Here is a 20,155-nt window from a genome sequence, read left to right as displayed (position 1 = left end):
AAGCATTAGTCAAGGGTGTCAGCTACCCTCCATTAAAAAACACATTTGACGAAAATTGTATTATTCATTATTGTTATTTCTATTTTAAAAGATGATAATTCTCATCCATGGCACCGAAAGAGTTGATGATTACGCATATAAGTTCCTCCGGACTTATAAGTCGAACCCTTGAGACAAACTATGAAAATAAACCGGTACTCATAGTCCGGAAAATATAATATAAAAAACAAAGAAATATATGTAACAAACAAACAGAGTAAAGGAAAAAAAAAGTGAAATCTCTAATTTGCGGGTATTTTTCGGGACGTAACTCCCATGATAAACGAGGGAACACACGTTTCCTCGTCCTCAATTCACATTTGTTGTTAGTGTGCCTTTTCCACAAGTCCCTTTTTTCCGGCCTCCGGTTTGCCGAGTAATACGTCATTATAGCGCTACCTGTTGTTTTGCTATACACTTGACAGCCTATGCTTGAGAAAGATTTTTCCATTGCTATTGACGCGGGAGGAAAATTTTGTTTTGCGCCAGCAGTGGTGAAAATAACATATATTTATAGATAATAACCTTGCATATGTTGACATGCAGCTTTAATTCCTGCTTGAATAGCATTGAGAGGAATGTGTGAAGAAATGAGAGCGATATCACAGCGAACAGCTTGAGTGTGTGTATACAAAAGAGTCTGGCACTCTTAAAGGACCCTGAAGGCCACATCACCACTAATAAAAAGGGAGGGGATCGAGACGAAAAAAAATGAGCAAAAGAGAATAAGGGGAGGCGACACTCGCTACGACTGGTCCTCCTCGAGCATTTTTTTTTTTCCCTCCTCTGTCTTTTTTTTTGGGCTTTTCCATTCCGTCCTCTCCCCCCACCCATTCCCGTTCCCCTCTCGCTCTCTCTCTCTGTGGCTGGCAACAAAAGGCTGCCTGACGTCTGAGTGAAAAGACCAAAAAACCTGCCGCCTCCAAGAGGGTGGTGGGTGGGTGGGTGGGGAGGAGAGGGAGGCGCAAGTGATCTGGAGGAGACGAAGAAGAAGAAGAAGAGGAGCGCGCAGAGAAGCGCTCGCCGCTGTTGGCTCGAGACAAATAGAAATCCATTTTTCTTTTGGGGGGGGGGGGTTCCCTTTCAGCGGAGATTAAAAGGAGCGCTGCTTTTTTTTTTTCTTTTTTTTCTTTTTTTTTCTTTTTGACCATCCATTACCCATCCCTTCCCGTCCTCGAGGAAATAAACGACATGGAGCTTCAGGGGGTGAGGTGACCAAGGAGGAGGACACATTTGGAAAAAGCTGTGGGAGCCTGAGAGGACGTGAGAAAATTCTCTAAACCGTCCACTTCTTCCCTTTTTTTTTTTTTTCCACCTCTCCAACACATTTCGTGGACCATGTGCAGCTCCTGATTGGAAAAATGTGGCGACAGCATTTCCCAGGCAAGGAGCAGCACGGATAAAAATACAAATCGAGTAGCGCCGATGAAGGAGGCGTTGATGTCTAATGAGCCTCTTTAATGTATTTGCAATGGAGTGTGTCATGCATGCGTGTGTGTGTGTGTGTGTGTGTGTGAGTGTGTTTGAGAGCGCTGCACTGCTGCAACAAGGACGGGGAGGGTGGGAGGCAACGGTGATGGGGATTGGAAAGGTTGTCATGTGTCATCATCTGCAGGCCACAGACAAATAGTGAGTGTGTGTGTGTTACTGTATGGCTATACTTGTGAGAACCGCTTTGAGTTTTCCACTGATATAGTGAGGACATTTTGGAGAAGTGAGGACATTTAAGCCATGTCCTCACTTGTTCAGATTTATGTATGATGGTTAAGACTCACTTTTAGAATCTAAGTTTGAATTAGGTTAGTGTTGGGGAGTCATTTCCGATGGTTAAGGTTAGGGTTATGGCAATGGATGTCCTCGCAAGTCTAGCTGTGCAAACGTGTGTGTGTGAGAATGTGAGTTAGCCGGGTGGAAAAGTGTGTTGAACATCAGCCAAGCGTTCGTTTCATTTTGCAAAAACTGCAACAATTAGCGGAGCTTTTCTTTCGAGATCGGTTTGCATCGCCGCATCCTCTCAAAAATGTGTAAACAGAAACAAGCATATTTTTAAGAGTTAAAATTTTTTCTAGTCATTTTCAGCAGTAAAAAGTAAATGGTTTGTCTGTAGGTAATTTGATGTCGAAATGATTTTTCATCTACAATTAATCACCTAACCCGGCTATCAATCTGATATCAACCAAAAAATAGTGTTGGATTACATCCGTCTTTAGCCAAAAAACTCCGATATTAGCGCTCATATTAGCAACAGTACAAATGGCAGCCGTTTTTGTGAAATTATCTAAAAAGCATGCAATGAGCGCTTACTACGTTGCAGTTCGATTATTTTGGCTTCAAGTTATCACAGACTTTCAATTTTGACCCTAACTTTTTCCATTGCAGGTTTGCATTTCTCGCTATTTTTCTTCAATTCAACCTCTATGAGCTTTATCTATTATTTTTCATCCAAAGTCGGACCATACAAAAAAATATTGATTCAACGTGTTATTTTCGAACAAAACCAACTTAAAAAAGTTTTACCTTTTAGTGGTTTTTAACCAGATTTTCAATGGGCAAAATAAAACTTTTTACCATTCACAAAATGTAAATTTCGCCAGAATACTTCATCTGCTTTTCAAAATTCTTTCCACGTTGTAGTGAGGTTGAAGTGGCCTTTCCAAACACACTTTGCATTTTGGCAGATGTTCATTCTCGAACTCGTCACATTTTCTTGTCACAATTTTTCTTTAGCATCACTTTTCTAACATTACAACGTACAAAATAAATAAAGGATGTATCATTCCTGCTGATATCGCATCGGCTGCATCTGTATCGGACATTATGATATCTTATCGGAAAAGAAAATGTTGTATAGGGACACCGCTAACAATATCTTTTAAAAGCACCTGTAACACTTGCTGTCTACTGAAAACGATATTATGTGTGCTTTAGGTTTTCTGTGTGGTCATGTGACTTTCACAAACAGAGCCATGATTGGTTGTTGCCTTAGCCTTGAGCACATGGGAAGTCATATTCAATCGACAGCAAATGGGGGAGAAAAATAGATACTAATGGGATCTATTCGCGTGCTCTCGTGTCTGACATTAGCGTCGTTAGCAACACACAGGAAGTACTTCGTATGACCTTAAACCGAACCGAAGTAAAATTATATGCTCAAAATTTTACCAATATAATCTAATTGCTCCCATGGACTCATAAATGATGCCGAGATCACTGGAAATGTACAATAAAAACGTACAAATAAAACGACCAAAACAAAGTTCTCTGCATGCACCACCACTACACCAGCGCCATCTCAAGGCAAGCAATTGAACTGAATTCATATTATCAACTGCTACAATTAACATTATGAAGTTAAAGCGTTTAGGAGCATTTTTTTAGATGGCTTGGGACAGATTAGGCTATTTAAAAAGTGTCTCTACTTACAAATAAATCAGGTTACGAAATGACCTGTGGAGCGAATTAATTTCGTAAGTAGAGGTACCACTGCTTTGACATTTTTACAGGATGTGTGTGTTCCTTACATGCACTCAACTGCTCTATGTGTGTACCTGCTTCATTTTCCGTAACGGGTGGTTTTATGTATCGCGCCTTCACAAGTGATAGTTTGTCTCCATTCCTGTTTGTTACTGATATCGCCTTCCCTGTTCTCCATCTTTTTTCTTTTTTTTTTCCACCACTTGTATTAAGTTTGTAGGAAAGGCGGAGGAGGGCAGCGGGAGGACAAACAAGGGCTTTGTGTGTGTCCACATAGTAGAAAAAGAGATAGGCTGCCGGTGTAGACGGGGCGCTGATAGGGTCCAGCTGGGGCAAAGGGAGGTTGGCTTGGGTGGGGGGGTTCTGGTTGGCTCAGAGGGGCCGAGTCTGTCAACAAAAAGACTGCACCCGCTCTCCTCCTCCTCTTTTTACGATCCCTTGGCAAGGAGCGAAAAGCCACTCCAGAAAGTAGACGGTGCCAGGAACACAGGCCCCCCTATTGTAGCTCGTATGTATGCACAAAAGTGAATGTTTTGTATTGTCGCCAGTGGAAATGGCTAGTCAGCGGCGGTTAACATTTGTTTGTGGCTTTTGGTGTGTTTGCGTAGCCCCGCGATACCATCTCCCGTGGTGAATTTGCACTCGTGTTACATGACATGCTAATTGTCACCGAGTCAAAACGGTAAGAATTTGGACGATTCTAGCATTAAAAAATTAAAAAATGCTCTATACTGTAATCATTTCTAAAAAGTGACAGCCGTGGAAAATTTCTATCCTGGCTCGAATAGCAAAAATTATTTGCCTATTTTTTTAGCGAGCAGGCTGCTTCCTGGGTGACAAATGATGATGTAGACCAGCAAAATTGTGCCACAGTCATACGGTCAAACCTTGCCAGCAAATAAATTCTATTTGCAAGCATTTAGGAATTAACACACAGTGCTGTTTGCCTGCTAGTGTTTTTTTTTTTTAAAGGTTTTCGTAGATGTTTCTAGATCATTGGCCCAAATTGGGTCTAATTTGACACTGAAGGGTTTTAACTGTATGTTTCTTATGATTGGACTGTTTTAATATCTTTGAGTCTTTGAATTTGACGATGCCATGCTGCCATCCCTTCTAAATGCTGACAAACAGGATGTCGAGAGGAGATAGATGTCAAATTTTGCCCATGTCGGGCTCATTTACTGCCATTTGTAATTCTAAACAATGTCAATTTTGGACATCTTGAAAACCAGATTATTTATTATGCATTTCCACTGATGTTTGCATTAATCCTTTCAACGGCAGCTCGCGAATGGGGCGCAATAGAAATGTTTGTTGACTCCCCAAAACCACTGAGTGGCGCTAGCAGCCAACTAATGACATTTGCAAGCCTTTCACTGACTTTGATGATTGGCTTATCCTGGACTCCCATAATGCAAAAGTCTTCACAAATCATAATACCCCAATTATGACATAATAAATATTCCTATTTCAATTTCATAAATACATAAATATACAATTTACTTTAGCTATCATCACATGTTTACAATTTCTCTTTATATAGGGAGGGTGTTTTTATATATGGATGGATAGGGCTGATACCACTGAGCATTTTGAAGGTTAAAAATATACAGTATATTTGACGATGTTATGAGCCTTTCAAAGTCAACCCAAGTTGGGTGATAGGCTAGTAAAAAAAAATCCCAGAACCCCCCTAGGTTTAAAACAGCAAAGCTAACAGTAGCCCAATACTCACACTACCAATTTCCTTATTTATTTATATTTTTACTGAGCTTAATATTATGAGCGAAATTTTGAATGTCTTACTGAAAAAATGCAAAAACACCCGCCCAGCAAGTTAGTCCCTCTTCAACAAGTCTTTTGACTGTATCCTTCTGCCAGTCCACGCCCAATAAGCTTATAGGGCTACATTGCTTTCCCTCCTTGTTTGGGAAGACTAACATGGCCGCACTTGCCAAAAAGAACCCCAACTGCGTTCCAGGCTCCCCTCCCGCCCTACTCATGCACTCCTCCATCGGCGAGGCCCCCGGCTTGGGAGTTGCTAGGTAACCTGAACCAGCTGTTGGTCCTGATCCCATTGAGCCTCTCCTGGCCGGGGGTCAAGCGCGCAAAAGTTTTCCTGCGAAGGCTCGCCGCGAACCCGACGACCGCCGCCGTGGCCTTGACATCATCGCGCCATGGAAAATCTTCCTCACTTCCTTTTGTTTTTGCACTTTTATTGTTCGGCTAATGGAAGGGGCCCGCTTGCGGGGGCGTCCGTGGAGTGCATTCGCGCCACGCTGACTGCGGCGGGGGAGCGTTTTCAGCACCTTCCCAGCGATGGGAAGCTTGAACCTCCACAAGTGGAAGTGACTTTGCCGTCGAGTAGAAAATTACAGCGGGACATGCACGAGTCCCTGAAGTGAGTCACTCTTCAGTTAGGTGGTCTTTCTAGGAGCTCCGTTACCCCGCGTTGGAATTTACGCAGTGCATTGTGTGATTGTACTGTAGAATAGTGTTGTTGGTCGCATCATGTGACGCTGTTGCCTCTCCAAGTGTGGCAGTAAATCGAAGACAGGATTTCACATCGGAGATCAATGCGAGCATTAATTCACCGCGAAATACAGAAAAGACTGCTGACTTTGATGAAATCGCAACTGCGACATGGGCAGAAGTCAGTTGATTGTTTTACGCTCCGTCGGGGGAGCGCCGTTTCAAGCACCCCCCCCAAAATGGCGATAAAATGATGCCGCTTTTCCACCGGGCCAATCAGTTCAACTGTAAAGACTCATATGGATTATATTTCGAGGTACAATCAAAGAGAAACAATGGAGGACATCTGTCTTTTGGGGGTTTTCCTTCTTGGCATGTGGACAAGTTGTTTGAGGCATTTTTTTGGTCATGGTAAATACTTGGCAAAAGATTACATCATTATAGCTTTTAGGGTTGTGATTCTCAATAATGTACCCCCCTTCAAATACACTCTAACGCAAATGAGAATTTTAATATTCAATTAATCGAGGAAATGAAACACATTTTTGCCCATTTTCCGACAGTATGAACAACACCAGTAATCGAATCTTTCAATTAATTGTATTGCTTTTCTGCAGTCAACTTGGACAAAAAAAAAAAAAAAATCCAATATTTGGGGGAAATAAATTGGTGAGAATATATATTTTTTAATAAAAATTTATCAATTGACAAATAATCAATCTAATTGATTATTAAAGTAATCCTCGGTTGCGGCTTCAAACAATATCTCATCAAGATTATCACCACAATTGCTAAGACCCAATGGCCAGTTATGCTAGCAATAATGCTAACGTTAATGCTAGCAGTAGCTAGCATCACAAAGTATTGTAATTTGTATCGACGGACACTTATGTTACCACGGTCTGAAAAAAAGTTATAAGTGAGGTAACATTTAGTGAAGATTCCGACGATATCCGACTCCAACGGTAGGGAGCAAAATGTAGCGGGCAAAAAAAAAAAAAAAAAAAATCTCTTACGTTTGCTAGCACACATTTGCTTTGCACCTCCCTCCTCCCGGTTTCTTATTAGGATTCAAAAGTATTTTTTCCCCCCTTCTTTTTGATTAGAACATCTGCAATCCATTTGCGGTTTCGAGCTCTGGCGAAAAAAAGTTTTCATAGCTCCTGGAGAATCATTCATTTTGTGATTAGTCTTGGCCGGAGGACGCCGCGGAGCCCTCGAGCTCGCGGCGGCAAATGGAATCCCGGCAGACCTCCGGTGAAGAGGGCGACCCGCTGTCAGATAAAGCCTTATTTACATTCGGCTGGTTTCAACGGAGGGCTTTGCGCCTCACTCGTAGACAACGCCGGCCGCCTGTTGGGAAATGATAAAACACTTTGACGACATTAATGGGGCTTTGGCACAAGCGCTTTGTAATTCTAGCCCAAAGATTACCAGCCTTAAATATCCCGCCGCTTAATGTAAACCATCTTCGCTCACGTTGCTAACACGCGCTTTGGAATGTTTACTTAAAAGCCAGACGAGATGTTTTGGCAGAGAGTCCGATCGGAGCGGAGATTTGGGCTCCGGTTCCGTTCGGGTCGGTGGTTTAGATGTAGGGCGGGGCAGGTATGGTTTTAATAAACCGACGGGAAGCGCGGTCTCGCGAACCGAGACCGTCGTCGCTTTCGCGCCAAGCGCCGTAGGCGGGAGGGCTCTAAAAATGTCAACTGTTCCAGCGCTGATTGTCTTTGCTCTTATATATAATTCCTCCCGCTTTGAGCGTCTTTTAAAAGCGTCCGGCTGGGACCGGATTGGATATTCTGCCGGCGGACCGAAGACTTTTTGTTGTCGTGAACGAGCATCCGTTTTTAGCGGTGATTAGGTTTCCGTTCTTCTCCCTCTCTAAAGTTATTCAAATCAAAATCGTTATCCAATCAAAATCAGGGTGCCGGGTGGCCAATACATTTTCGGGCCGATAAAATAAATTAACAGCAGTTCTTATTTTTTCAAAGTGACATTGCTAGACAAAAAGTCAAATTAAAATACATGGGGGGAATGCGCTGCCTGCCAATCTTCTTCATTATAGTAAAGCAGCCAGACTTTGCTTCAAAATAAACAAAACCTGTTCAGTAACAAGTAAAGTACGACACAAACGGCCTTGGAATGCTTTTATTTTGAAGTTTCTCCCTTTTGGCCTGATTTTTTTGTTCCCTCTATGAGGTGCAGTCCACCAAAACTACTTCAACGTGCAATCGGTGGTCGACTCATTGAACATCCCCGGTCCAGTAAATACTCAAAACACAAAAATAAAAATAAAATCTGTTGACATTAAAAGGATAGTGCGTAAGATTTAGACAGTTTTTCATTACAGACAGCAGGAGGTGCTGCAGGTGCTACATTTATTATTGTCCGGAGTTGGTCATTAAGAACACATTCTGTTGCAAGTTTTTGAAATTTACAATTTATTCCTTTTTAATGAAAACCGGTCAAAATCTTGCGCACTCTCGGTTCATTTTGCATGCTATTTTGTTCACAAAATTCACTCATTTGAAGTGTGAAATACAGAATATAACTGAAAATATGTGTGAAAAAAATGTAAATTTTCTATTGGCCTCTACCCACTCAATTCCTTGAATTTCATATTTTATAGTATTTCTACAAGAATATTGTACATAGTCTGTCTATTTGCGGAATTTTTTTAAAATATTTTTTTTTTACCTTAACCATAACGTCTTTCGTTGCTCCTTGTGTTTTTACCGGCATTTTCCATGAACAGCTTTGCACATTCCAATGTTGTTTAGGTGTATAATCTTTTTCATTGGCTGTAATTTGTTCAGTGCAGAGCCAACAAGCTCCTTATCGGGATTATTTTGATTTCCAAGCTATTAAAACGCGCATTAACGGTGTCTTTAAGAAGTTAATTATCTCCAGATTTCGTTGGACGTTTACCGCGGCGCCACGTTTCGCCTTCTTACATCGAGGGAGTGAGCCTTCAGTTACCGAAAATCAACAATTTATTCTTAAAGATTCTTTCCATGCCATACTCTCGGGCAGAGGTGTCCAAACTGAGGCATGGGGGCCATTTACGGCCTGCCGCGCACATTCAAGTAACTTCCTTTGGTTCCCTAGATATCCCAAATAGCATTTTTTTTATTGAATTGCATGACATGGATAGAAATTTTGTTTGATCATTTTTCCATTCCGTCATAAAAGACATATTTTAGATGATATAATAAGATGCGACCAGCCTGTCTCAGAACTCCAACGCACCAAGTCCGCCTTCCCCAATACTTGAAAAGATGCCAGCTACCGTAATGTACGTAACATAGACACAAAGCTCTGCTTTTCTGATTGGTCTTGGCATTGATTGAAACAGTCTTTTAATGTAAACAGGAGGTATTTTTTCCCATTCGTTAGATCATAGGTGTGAAACTAAAGGCCCGGGGGCCAGATCCGGCCCGCCACACCAATGTATGTGGCCCACGAGCAAACTTCAAATTTCTGGTTAAAATACTAAATTTGCAAGTTGTCCTCAACATTTAAAAAATTGGGGGTAAAAATAACAAACATTTTGTGTTCCCAATATCTCTTTTGAACAGTTTTTACCGGGCTCTTATTTCAAAACTAGTTAGAAGTGTGACAAACACACCTAAAATTGATTTGATTTCACAATTATACCGGCCCTCTGACAAAAATTATAACTACAATCCGGCCCCCGATAAATATGAGTTAGACACCCCCGCTTTAGATAGTTTCCACAAATCATCTTTCATCTTAATTTCTGATTTTAAAGTTATCTGATCGTTTTGTTGACGTTCCCTCCAGCTCACCTGAAGCCACTACTGTAGCTTCTATTCTTTGCGCCTTATAATGCGGTGCTCCTCACATATGAGAACCGTTTTAGAATATACCATTCGTTGAAGGTGAATTTTATAATCCGACGTGCCTTATAGTGCGTAAAATACGGTAAGTTGCACAGACGTTATTGTGATTCGAGAGCCATCTCGCGGGCCTAGTTGGAGAAAAAAAAAAAAAATTGCCTCATAATAGAAAACCTTGTACGTAACTACATTAATAACTACATTATATGGACAACATGTAAATCTTTGATTTCTTTTAATTTTTTTTTTACTATGTTTAATTAACACGTCCCTTACGTCTTTCTTATTTATCGTCTGCGGCCTTCGGAGGAAGAAATTTGAAGCTCCCGTGAATCATAACGCAAACACAACCTCATCTCAAGGTCGCGTGTCGTTCATTATTCCTTTTACCGAGCCTTTGTTTTCACGTACTTCTCGTCATGACACGCCGCTTGGATGAAGTGGAGCTTTTATTACAAGTGCAACGCAGTCATAATGTTAACGGCGGCGATGTAAAAATCTGTAGTTAAAAAAAAAAAAAAGACAATCATTTCTATCAGCGGAGTTGTAAAGGGAGTCGCAAGGCTGCTATAAAAACGTCAATTCAAAGCAGGAGAGTGATGACAGGAAGGCAGCGACATGAAGCCAAACGGGAAGGGAAACCAGGACATAAAAATACTTTTCAGTCATAATATCAAATATTGAAAGCTTCTGGGGTTTATTTTGGGCCCAAAAAGGAACTTTGCTTTTTTTTTTTTTTAGGGGGGGGGGGGTCTACTAGTGGATCCTGTTTTCTCTCTAATAGGACTTTATTAGATGTCTTCTTGGACCAAAATTGTACTTCAATTCAATTTTTTTTCCATGTCATTCAACTGGATATAAAAAAGTGCACACGCCCTTGTTCAAATGCCAGATTTTTTTTTTTCCCTCCCAGCTTGTGGGAGAAAGCAAAAATAAATAAGTGGAAAAGTGTTCAAAAACAGCAGAGATTTATTAGCGGGAAATTAATGGCACTAAAGGGGCGTGTACACTTTTTCTATCCCATAGTATGAGCTGATCCTGCTATGGAAACTCGATTTTTTTTGTGTGTGATTTATAATATATAGGTCTGTAACGCAACGGGTTTCCGATACCACATTTTCAGACCGATACCACAAGAACAGTGACATAATTTTACAGAAAATTGTTCTAATATTCTCCTATGACCCAGCCTATTCTTTTTTTTATGTCCACCGTAGTGGACATTTGTTTTCGGTCTTTATCTTTTGACTCATCGAAAGTGCCCCACTAAGTCCTAGTGTGCTCATTCGAGGACATCCTGGCCTTTCCAATGATGTCTTATTTGTTTAGGTTGGGATGCAATTCATTTTGCTGTCTTGCTGAGACAAAATGGACAACAGTGGACAAATTATTTTCATAAATTATTGTTGATTGTTTCCATTTGTAATTTCTACTTTGCGCACATGAAACTGCTCCAAGTGAGCGGCCAATACTAGTATCGACTAATGTCACCAGTGCAGATCGCTTGAAGTAAGGCCAGGTCCGATACTGATACTTGGTATCGGTCCTTTCCCGCCCGGACAATTGATATCGAACAATATCTTGTTGTACACGTCAGTCTTACTTTTACATCTTTGATATCAATTTTTTTCAATCCTATTCAAGTATGTATATTCGTTCTTGAATATGTTCCGATACCAAATACAAAAACCATTAGTAATACATCAAATTTCAATTCAAACAAAGACAGGTGATTCTGAAGAAAACCTACCGAAAACAAGACTAAATGTCATACAGTCTTGGCGATCGGTATCGCATCACTCGCGTAACCCTCGATACCTTAAAATAAGGCCAGTATCAGCACATGCTCATTCCTAACTTTTATAGATCTTTATAAAGCATATTTCTGGCAAATTTGGACGTACGGAAACCAAACTTTAGTGTCCTAATCAGGACTTTCACATAAACAAAAGATGGCAAAGAGAACTCCCTCGATCAATGAGGAATTCACATTATTCTGACCACATCTTCCAATCACCATGACAACAAGCAACGGCAGTAACGTGCGCACAGGACATCCAACGCTCTTCGACTTGATTTTCCCCTTTTTTTTTTCTTTTTTTTTTTGAGCGATAGACACAAGTTGACCGGATTGGATGATTGAGGTGGTGACCTCACGGGGATGAAAGGACCTGTTGCCGGGTAACAGAGTAGATACACTTTGGCGCGTGCGTTAGCGTGTGTCATAGGAGCGCGATTAGGGAAACACTCCCCGTTGTCATTTCCCTTCCTCCATTGGCACCTCATGAATAATTCAAGCGGCGCTTTTCCGCAGGTATCCGGCCGCAGATCATGAACGGGCCCATGCACCCGCGCCCCCTGGTGGCGCTGCTGGATGGGCGCGACTGCACGGTGGAGATGCCCATCCTCAAGGACCTGGCCACCGTGGCCTTCTGCGACGCTCAGTCCACGCAGGAAATTCATGAAAAGGTACCAATGGACTTTTTGGTTATTTATCAAGTCAGAATTCTCACTTTAAACCGAGATGTTTGAGGATAGTCACAATTCTGACAAGTGAGAATTTTCACTTTAGAATTGACTCATTTAGATGACTTTCATTTCATTTGATTATTTGGATTATTCAGATTTCGTTTTATTATTTATTATTTATTTATTATTTATTTCGCTATTCTGCCTTCACTCTCAGAATTCTTCTTTTAAATGGTCAACATTTTCATCTTAGAATTCTCACATCAAAATGAAAATTCTCACTTTTAAAATCAGAAGTCTCGTTTTGATTCTTTTTACTTGGATCAATACATTTTTGAATTTTATGATCGGTATTCTGACTTTAATCTCAAAATTCTCACCTTGAAGTCAGAAATTTGCCCCGTGAAATTTTTCATTGAGGCATATTAGTTTTCCTCCAAACAATTCTGAAAGCGAATTAAAGCACAAGGCGAACTTTATTAACCTCGGCTTTAGCATCCGGACCCCCTCCGGCGACCATTAAATTACACACAAAAAATAGTTATATGGAAATTCCTGGTGCGATGCTAATCCGCCGCAGTAAAGCTAATTCCGTTCGCGCTTAGTTTTGTGAACTTAAGCCTGTTATTTTCCTGCGCGCGGGCCACGCTACCTCGACTTTCATGTGACAAACAGCCGATTTGGCACTTTGGTCTCACAACAAGACATTTGCATTTAGATGATGGCGAGCATAAATTTACATCCATCCTGGAGAACAAGTTTGGAATAATATTTTTTCGTGGTCACCTTGCATGTTCAAACCCGCACTTAAAAAAGACAATTCATGGCAGGAATGAGACGAGACCCAAATCCAGTCTGACAAGATTGAGTCCACGAGAACCAAGCGGGATTTAGGCCAAATTTGTGCCCAGTCTAAATTTTCCAACACAAGTTTTCTTTTTATTGCTCAGATTGCAAGCAAATGAACAAGCCAGCTGTTTGTTTACATTTGCTAGCTAGCTATGCAAATGTAAACAGGAGAGAAACGGGAGAAATACGAGTAGTTTGTGTTAGCTGCGGGAATTGGTGTATGATTTATTTATTTTTTAAACACACTGTATGTCTGGTATGACTATTATATCGTATATATTTGCTTCTATTAAATACTGTATATACAACGAAAAACCTTCAATTTTCTCAAGAGCTGACAGTGAGTTTTTATTTTTTGAGGTCAAAAAACGAATACTCGCCATGTAAATTATTTCGAAAAATGCAACATATTTTTTACAATTAAAATTTTTACAACCCACTGTTTGAAATTTTGATCTGCTATTTATGCCCATGCAAATGAAAAATACCTATAATGCAGGTTCTGAGCGAGGCGGTGGGCGCCATGATGTATCACACCATCACGCTGACCCGAGAAGACCTGGAGAAGTTCAAGGCGCTCCGCATCATCATCCGCATCGGCAGCGGCTACGACAACATCGACATCAAGGCGGCCGGCGAGCTCGGTCGGACGCCGGCGTTGGCTTGAATGTCAAAATTGGCGCAATTTCTTCCTGACAGTTTTTTTTAAAAAATTTTTTTCTGGCAGGCATCGCCGTGTGCAACATTCCCTCGGCGGCCGTGGAGGAGACGGCCGACTCGACGCTCTGTCACATTCTCAACCTGTACCGGAGGAACACCTGGCTCTACCAGGCTCTCCGGGAGGGCACGCGGGTCCAGAGCGTGGAGCAGATCCGGGAGGTGGCCTCGGGGGCGGCCAGGATCCGAGGGGAGACGCTGGGCCTTATCGGATTCGGTGAGCTTTTACTAAAGCATTTAATTCGTCGGTTAAATATGTCATTTGTTACATTTGTTATTATTACTTTTGGTAATAATCGATCACTAGGTCAATTACTAACCAGTTGTTTTAGGAGTAATTAGTAAATTATCCTAGTATTTAAAGTACTCCATGAATAGGTAATCAATAGGTTACTAAAATTGAATGCTTAAGAACTAAATTAATCAATAATTTTAAATACTAAAGTACTATGGCCACTGATTACTTTGGTAGCTACTTTAGGTTCTAAACGAAAAATGTACCTAAAATAATCCATTACTTTACGAAAATGCAAGAATTGAATAATTAAATACTAAGGTAATCAATTACTTTTAAGACTAAAGGTCCAAGATCCCCGATTACTTTCGTACCTACTTGAGGTACTAAACTACGACTTCTTACCTATAATAATTTTTAGTACCGGTAATGAATTACCGAAAAAACAATCGATTACTTTAGTACTTTATTCATTTAGTACCAGCCATTTTTAGACTATTTACCCCAACACTTAAGATGAATAAGTACCCTGGGTACCCTTTAAAAAAAATGTCAGCAAAGAGAAAATTCTTTCTTGACTTGTGTTTCACCTCAAGACACTAGGTGGCGGTAGGGAGCAGTTCACGGTTAAAGTGTCATTATGGCCTCGCAGATTATAAAGAGAAAACCATACCAATTTCCATTTTTTGTCGGAGTTAATAAACGTAACCTGCATGTACGGATAGAAGTGATTAAAAAAAAATCATAACTAGAAAATCAGCGGAAAAAATGCAAGGGGGCATAAAAAGTCTAGCGTGACACGTGGAAGAAAAGCGGGGCGTATTTGTTTGAGCTTGGCCCCTCCCCATAAGGTGAAACGCTAACCGATGTTGCGTGGCAGGCCGGGCGGGGCAGGCGGTGTCCATGCGGGCCAAGGCCTTCGGCTTCAACGTGATCTTCTACGACCCGTACCTGCAGGACGGGCTGGAGCGCTCGCTGGGCGTGCAGCGCGTCTACACGCTGCAGGACCTGCTGTACCAGAGCGACTGCGTCTCGCTGCACTGCAACCTCAACGAGCACAACCACCACCTCATCAACGACTTCACCATCAAGCAGGCACGCCGCCCCCCTCGCCGACCGCAAACGGGAAAGGCGAACCCCTACTTTCAAACCTTTCTTGGAAAGCTTAACCCTAGTTTCCAAGCCGAATTTGAAAACCGAACCCGAATTTAAAACCCCTGAGCCTAGTTTCCAAGCCGACTTTGAAACTCTTAATTTTCCTTTTGAAACCTTACTTTAAAACCCTAACCCTAGTTTCCAAGCCGAATTTGAAAACCGAACCCGAATTTAAAACCCCTGAGCCTAGTTTCCAAGCCTACTTTGAAACTCTTAATTTTCCTTTTGAAACCTTACTTTAAAACCCTAACCATAGTTTCCAAGCCGAATTTGAAAACCGAACCCGAATTTAAAACCCTACTTAAAACCCCTGAGCCTAGTTTCCAAGCCCACATTGAAACTCTGATTTTTCTTTGAAACCTTACTTTAAAACACTAACCGTAGTTCCAAAGCCTAATTTGAAAACCTAACCCGAATTTAAAACCCCTGAGCCTAGTTTCCAAGCCTACTTTGAAACTCTTAATTTTCCTTTTGAAACCTTACTTTAAAACCCTAACCCTAGTTTCCAAGCCGAATTTGAAAACCGAACCCGAATTTAAAACCCCTGAGCCTAGTTTCCAAGCCGACTTTGAAACTCTTAATTTTCCTTTTGAAACCTTACTTTAAAACCCTAACCATAGTTTCCAAGCCGAATTTGAAAACCGAACCCGAATTTAAAACCCCTGAGCCTAGTTTCCAAGCCGACTTTGAAACTCTTAATTTTCCTTTTGAAACCTTACTTTAAAACCCTAACCATAGTTTCCAAGCCGAATTTGAAAACCGAACCCGAATTTAAAACCCCTGAGCCTAGTTTCCAAGCCGACTTTGAAACTCTTAATTTTCCTTTTGAAACCTTACTTTAAAACCCTAACCATAGTTTCCAAGCCGAATTTGAAAACCGAACCCGAATTTAAAACCCTACTTAAAACCCCTGAGCCTAGTTTCCAAGCCCACATTGAAACTCTGATTTTTCTTTGAAACCTTACTTTAAAACCCTAACCGTAGTTCCAAACCAGACTTTAAAACACAAGTCATAGTTTTGGAACGTTACTTTGAAACCCAAATCAAGATTTAAAACCCAAATTTGAAGCCATAACCCTACTTTGAATTTCCAACAATAGTTTCAAACCTTACTTTAAAACCTTAACCATAGTTTTAAACCAGACTATAAAATCCAACTCATAGTTTTGGAATATTACTTTGAAATTCTAATCAAGATTTAAAAGCCAAATTTTAACCCATAACCCTACTTTGAAACTCTAATTTTAGTTTGAAACCTTACTTTAAAACCCCAGCCATAGTTTCAAACCAGACTATAAAATCCAAATCATACTTTTGGGTTTATGGTTACAGGTTTTGGTTTTAGACCCTTTTATGTTTAAAAGTAAGGTTTCAAATGAGTGTTTAAAAGTTTGGTAAATGTTTCAAAGTAAAGTTTGCAGCTCGTGTCAGGGTTTCAAATTAGGATTAGGGCTTTAAACTGGACTTTGAAAGGTGTTGTTCAAGAACTGTTTCTCGACGGTTTTTGGTTGCAGATGCGTCAAGGCGCCTTCCTGGTCAACGTGGCGCGAGGAGGCCTGGTGGACGAGAAGGCCTTGGCGCAGGCCCTGAAAGAGGGCCGGATACGCGGCGCCGCCTTGGACGTCCACGAGTCAGAACCCTTTAGGTGCGGCTCTCGCGACCCCGACCCGAGGCGCGTTATTTTAGGTCGGGACAAATAGTGTTCGCGCAATATCAACCAAATACTTTTTATGTTTTTTTTCTGCAAAATCGACAACAATTGCATGTAGTAACGCGTTGTTGTTTTTTTTTTTGTTTGTTTTTTGTAAATCGACAATTTTTTAAATTGACCATGGGATTTTTTTTTTGTTTGTTTTTTTGCAAAAAAGATCCATTTATACTAAGGCAATTTTTTTCACGCGAAATAAAAACAAAACAAAGTAAGGCTTTATAAATGCTTTTTTTGGTATAGTGAGGTGGGGGGGCGTTTTTGTTTTTAATCGACTATGTATAGTAAGGTGTTTTGTTTGTAAAAAAAAAAAATAGTAAGGCATTTTTTGGGGGGGAAAAAAGGCTTTTATACAGTTTTTATTTGGTATCGTAAGACATGTTTTTTTTTTTCTAATTGCACAAAAATAACAAAAAACAACTATATGAAGCTGCCCCCCCCCAAAAAAAAAAAAAAATCGACCATGACTATGTAGGAGTTTTGTTTGCAAAAAAGGTCCATTTTTTTTCCAACAAAAACGACCATGTATAGTAGGCGTTTTTTTTGTTGTTGTTTGTTTGTTTTGTTTTGTTTTCCCAGAAAACAAACGGCCTTGTATAGTAATCCAAGTTTACAAAAACGACAAAATAAAGCGTTTTATTTGCAAGGAAAAAAAAACTATGCTGGTAAGGAACTAGCATCCGTGCCAATTTTCCATTGTTTTTGTTTTGGGTTAGCTTTTCCCAAGGTCCCCTGAAGGACGCGCCCAATTTGATCTGCACGCCGCACACGGCTTGGTACAGCGAGCAGGCGTCGCTGGAGATGCGCGAGGCGGCCGCCACGGAAATCCGCCGAGCCATCACGGGTACGCCCGCGCTACTGCCGCGCGAAACGCCGCGCGGCCGCTAACTCTCGCTAACCGCCTCCGATTAGGTCGCATCCCCGACAGCCTGCGCAATTGCGTCAACAAAGAGTTCTTCATCACCTCGGCGCCGTGGGGGGTCATGGAGCAGCCGCAGCCTCACCCCGAGATCAACGGCGCCGCCTACAGGTGGGAGGGCGCGTGGCGCCGCCCACATTTTCCGCTACGGAACCTCCAAAGTGGAGCAAAAATGTGATCATTTGGGGGGAAAAAAAGCCTGAAAAACACTTTGGAGGTTCCAGCGTGCGTGCGTGCGTAGCGAGACGCCAGCGGGACTGAAGTGCTTCTCTCACACGCAGCCGAGTCAACCAAACCATGGTACACGCCATAGCAACGGGGGGGATGCACGACAAATTATATTCCTAAATGTCAAAGCAGGTAAAGCATTCATAGTGATGCCCCCTCCCACTTCCCCAACTCCACCTGCCAAACCTCACCATATTTCCATACCGATCCTCTCTTCCCTCAATGACCCCCCCCCCCCCCCCGAAATTCTACGTATGAGGACGAAAAGTATATCGCGGGGAGTGGTCCCTTGAATAGTAATTCCATAAGATAAAAGGGGGATTTGTTGCCCATGCGTAGACAAGACACCCACGTATTGTAAGCTGTTATTTCTAGGGGGCAACTATGTAGATTTTTTTTTTCTTTTTGGTGCCAAGTATGACCATGTAAAAACCCACCATGTAAGGTGTTTTTTTTTTTTCATTTTGGCAGGGGGAGGGCATGTATAGTAAAGCTATAAAAAAATAGTCTTATGGAGGGGGGCACTAAGTTTCCAGTACTAAGGCTTTTTTTCTACCTTGAAAAAATAATGCTAGGCATTTTCTCCCTCCATATTGTATTGTAGTCCATTTTAATATTTTATAAATATACATTTGTATACATGCACACAGTCATCCAGTAAGGAGAAGGAGCCAGATGGACGGCCATGCCCTATGCAAAAGGCATACTGTATATTTAGGAAAGAAATGTATATATTAATCTCTCTCTCTCTCTCTCTCATATATATATATATATATATATATATATATATATATATATATATATATATATATATATATATATATATATATATATATATATATAAACTTTTTGGTTGCCCATGTATGGCGAAGAACTGATTTTTTTTTTTCCCCATTCTTTTTGTCAGGTTTCCTCCGGGCGTGGTGGGCGGCGTGGCCCCCGGCGGGATCCCCCGGCCCCTGGAGGGGCTTGTGCCCGTGGGCCACACCTTGCCCCCGGGCAGCCACGCGTCCCAGGCCACCTCCCCCAACCAGCCCTCCAAACACGGCGACCCCGCCAGAGAGCACATGAGCGAGCCGTGACCGAACGGCGGACCCCCCGCCCCCTTTTCCCTCCTCCCCCTCGCCCTGACGGGGGACAAGGAGATGAGACTGTCACATGACTCGAGCCCTCCTGGACTTGCAGGACAGAATTTCCATTCCTCCTCATCTTGACTTTATTCCAGCTCTTGTTGTTTTTTTGTTTTTTTTCCTTTCTTCCTTCAATGTTGTGTTGCAAGTGTTGTTCCGTTTCTGCAAGTGTTACATGTGCGATTTTAGCAGGTGTCGTTATTTGGGGGGGGGGGGGGGGGGGGGACATAAAAAAAAGGAAGCATTTTCAGACAAAATTTTCCATTCAGTAATCATAGTCATCGTGATAGAAAAGTAGGACAAAATAAAAACGACGATTCAATTCAAGCCATATCTCAAAACGCCAGATTATTATTTTTTGATTATTTGTTTTTTTTTTTTTACTTTTGTCACATTTAGTTGTGCGGTTTGGTCGTTAAATGTTCTTGAATCCACGTGACTGCTCCTAGATTTTTTTTTAAGGGTGACTATGTTTTTGTTCTTGTACAAGGTGAACATACAGTATAATGACCAACATTGAAGTGCAGCTGGACAACAAATAAATACCTGATTGATGAGAAGGCTTGAAGGAATGTGTGTCTGCACCATTCGTTGACATTTTTGCAGTAGAAACCAGTTTTAGTCGCCAATGTAACCTTTATTCTTCAAAAAAAAAATGACCATGTAGAGTAAGCTGTTTTTAACGCAAAACAAACCATGAAACGTAAGGCTCTTATTTGCAAAATCAACCCTGTAGTCAGACTTTTTTTTTTTTTTTGCAAAAACTGAAAATACATAGTAAGCCTTTTTTTTTGTTTTTTTGCAAAAAAAAGACCATGTAAAGCTTTTTTAATACAAAAAACAACGATGTATAGTAAGATATTTTTTTCAAACTGCAAAAAAAACCCACCATGTGTA

General features: G+C 41.2%; 1 protein-coding gene across 6 annotated transcripts in view; it reads left to right on the top strand.

Annotated features, from left to right (window-relative positions):
- The window catches only part of ctbp2a (C-terminal binding protein 2a), a 48,748-nt gene extending 28,930 nt beyond the window's left edge, over window positions 1-19,818 (top strand). For 2 of the 6 annotated variants that reach the window (XM_088420755.1, XM_088420752.1), the window contains 9 exons: window positions 12,163-12,317; window positions 13,666-13,810; window positions 13,894-14,100; window positions 14,999-15,213; window positions 16,788-16,918; window positions 17,698-17,825; window positions 17,894-18,011; window positions 18,182-18,260; window positions 19,036-19,180. In XM_088420755.1, the coding sequence (XP_088276881.1) occupies window positions 12,163-12,317; window positions 13,666-13,810; window positions 13,894-14,100; window positions 14,999-15,213; window positions 16,788-16,918; window positions 17,698-17,825; window positions 17,894-18,011; window positions 18,182-18,248 (1,166 nt within the window). In that variant the 3' untranslated portion in view covers window positions 18,249-18,260; window positions 19,036-19,180. Of the gene's footprint in view, window positions 1-1,024; window positions 1,423-4,001; window positions 4,022-12,162; window positions 12,318-13,665; window positions 13,811-13,893; window positions 14,101-14,998; window positions 15,214-16,787; window positions 16,919-17,697; window positions 17,826-17,893; window positions 18,012-18,181; window positions 18,261-19,035 lie in introns of those variants that run through there. The other 4 variants (XM_088420753.1, XM_088420751.1, XM_088420754.1 and 1 more) reach the window with 3 other exon arrangements.
- Window positions 19,819-20,155: the final 337 nt, after the last annotated feature.

Source organism: Hippichthys cyanospilos, chromosome 8, assembly GCF_059441005.1.
Source record: "Hippichthys cyanospilos isolate Australia breed blue-spotted pipefish chromosome 8, RoL_Hcya_1.0, whole genome shotgun sequence".
Taxonomy (NCBI): Eukaryota; Metazoa; Chordata; class Actinopteri; order Syngnathiformes; family Syngnathidae; genus Hippichthys; species Hippichthys cyanospilos.
This window is presented reverse-complemented; position numbering and strand designations above follow the sequence as displayed.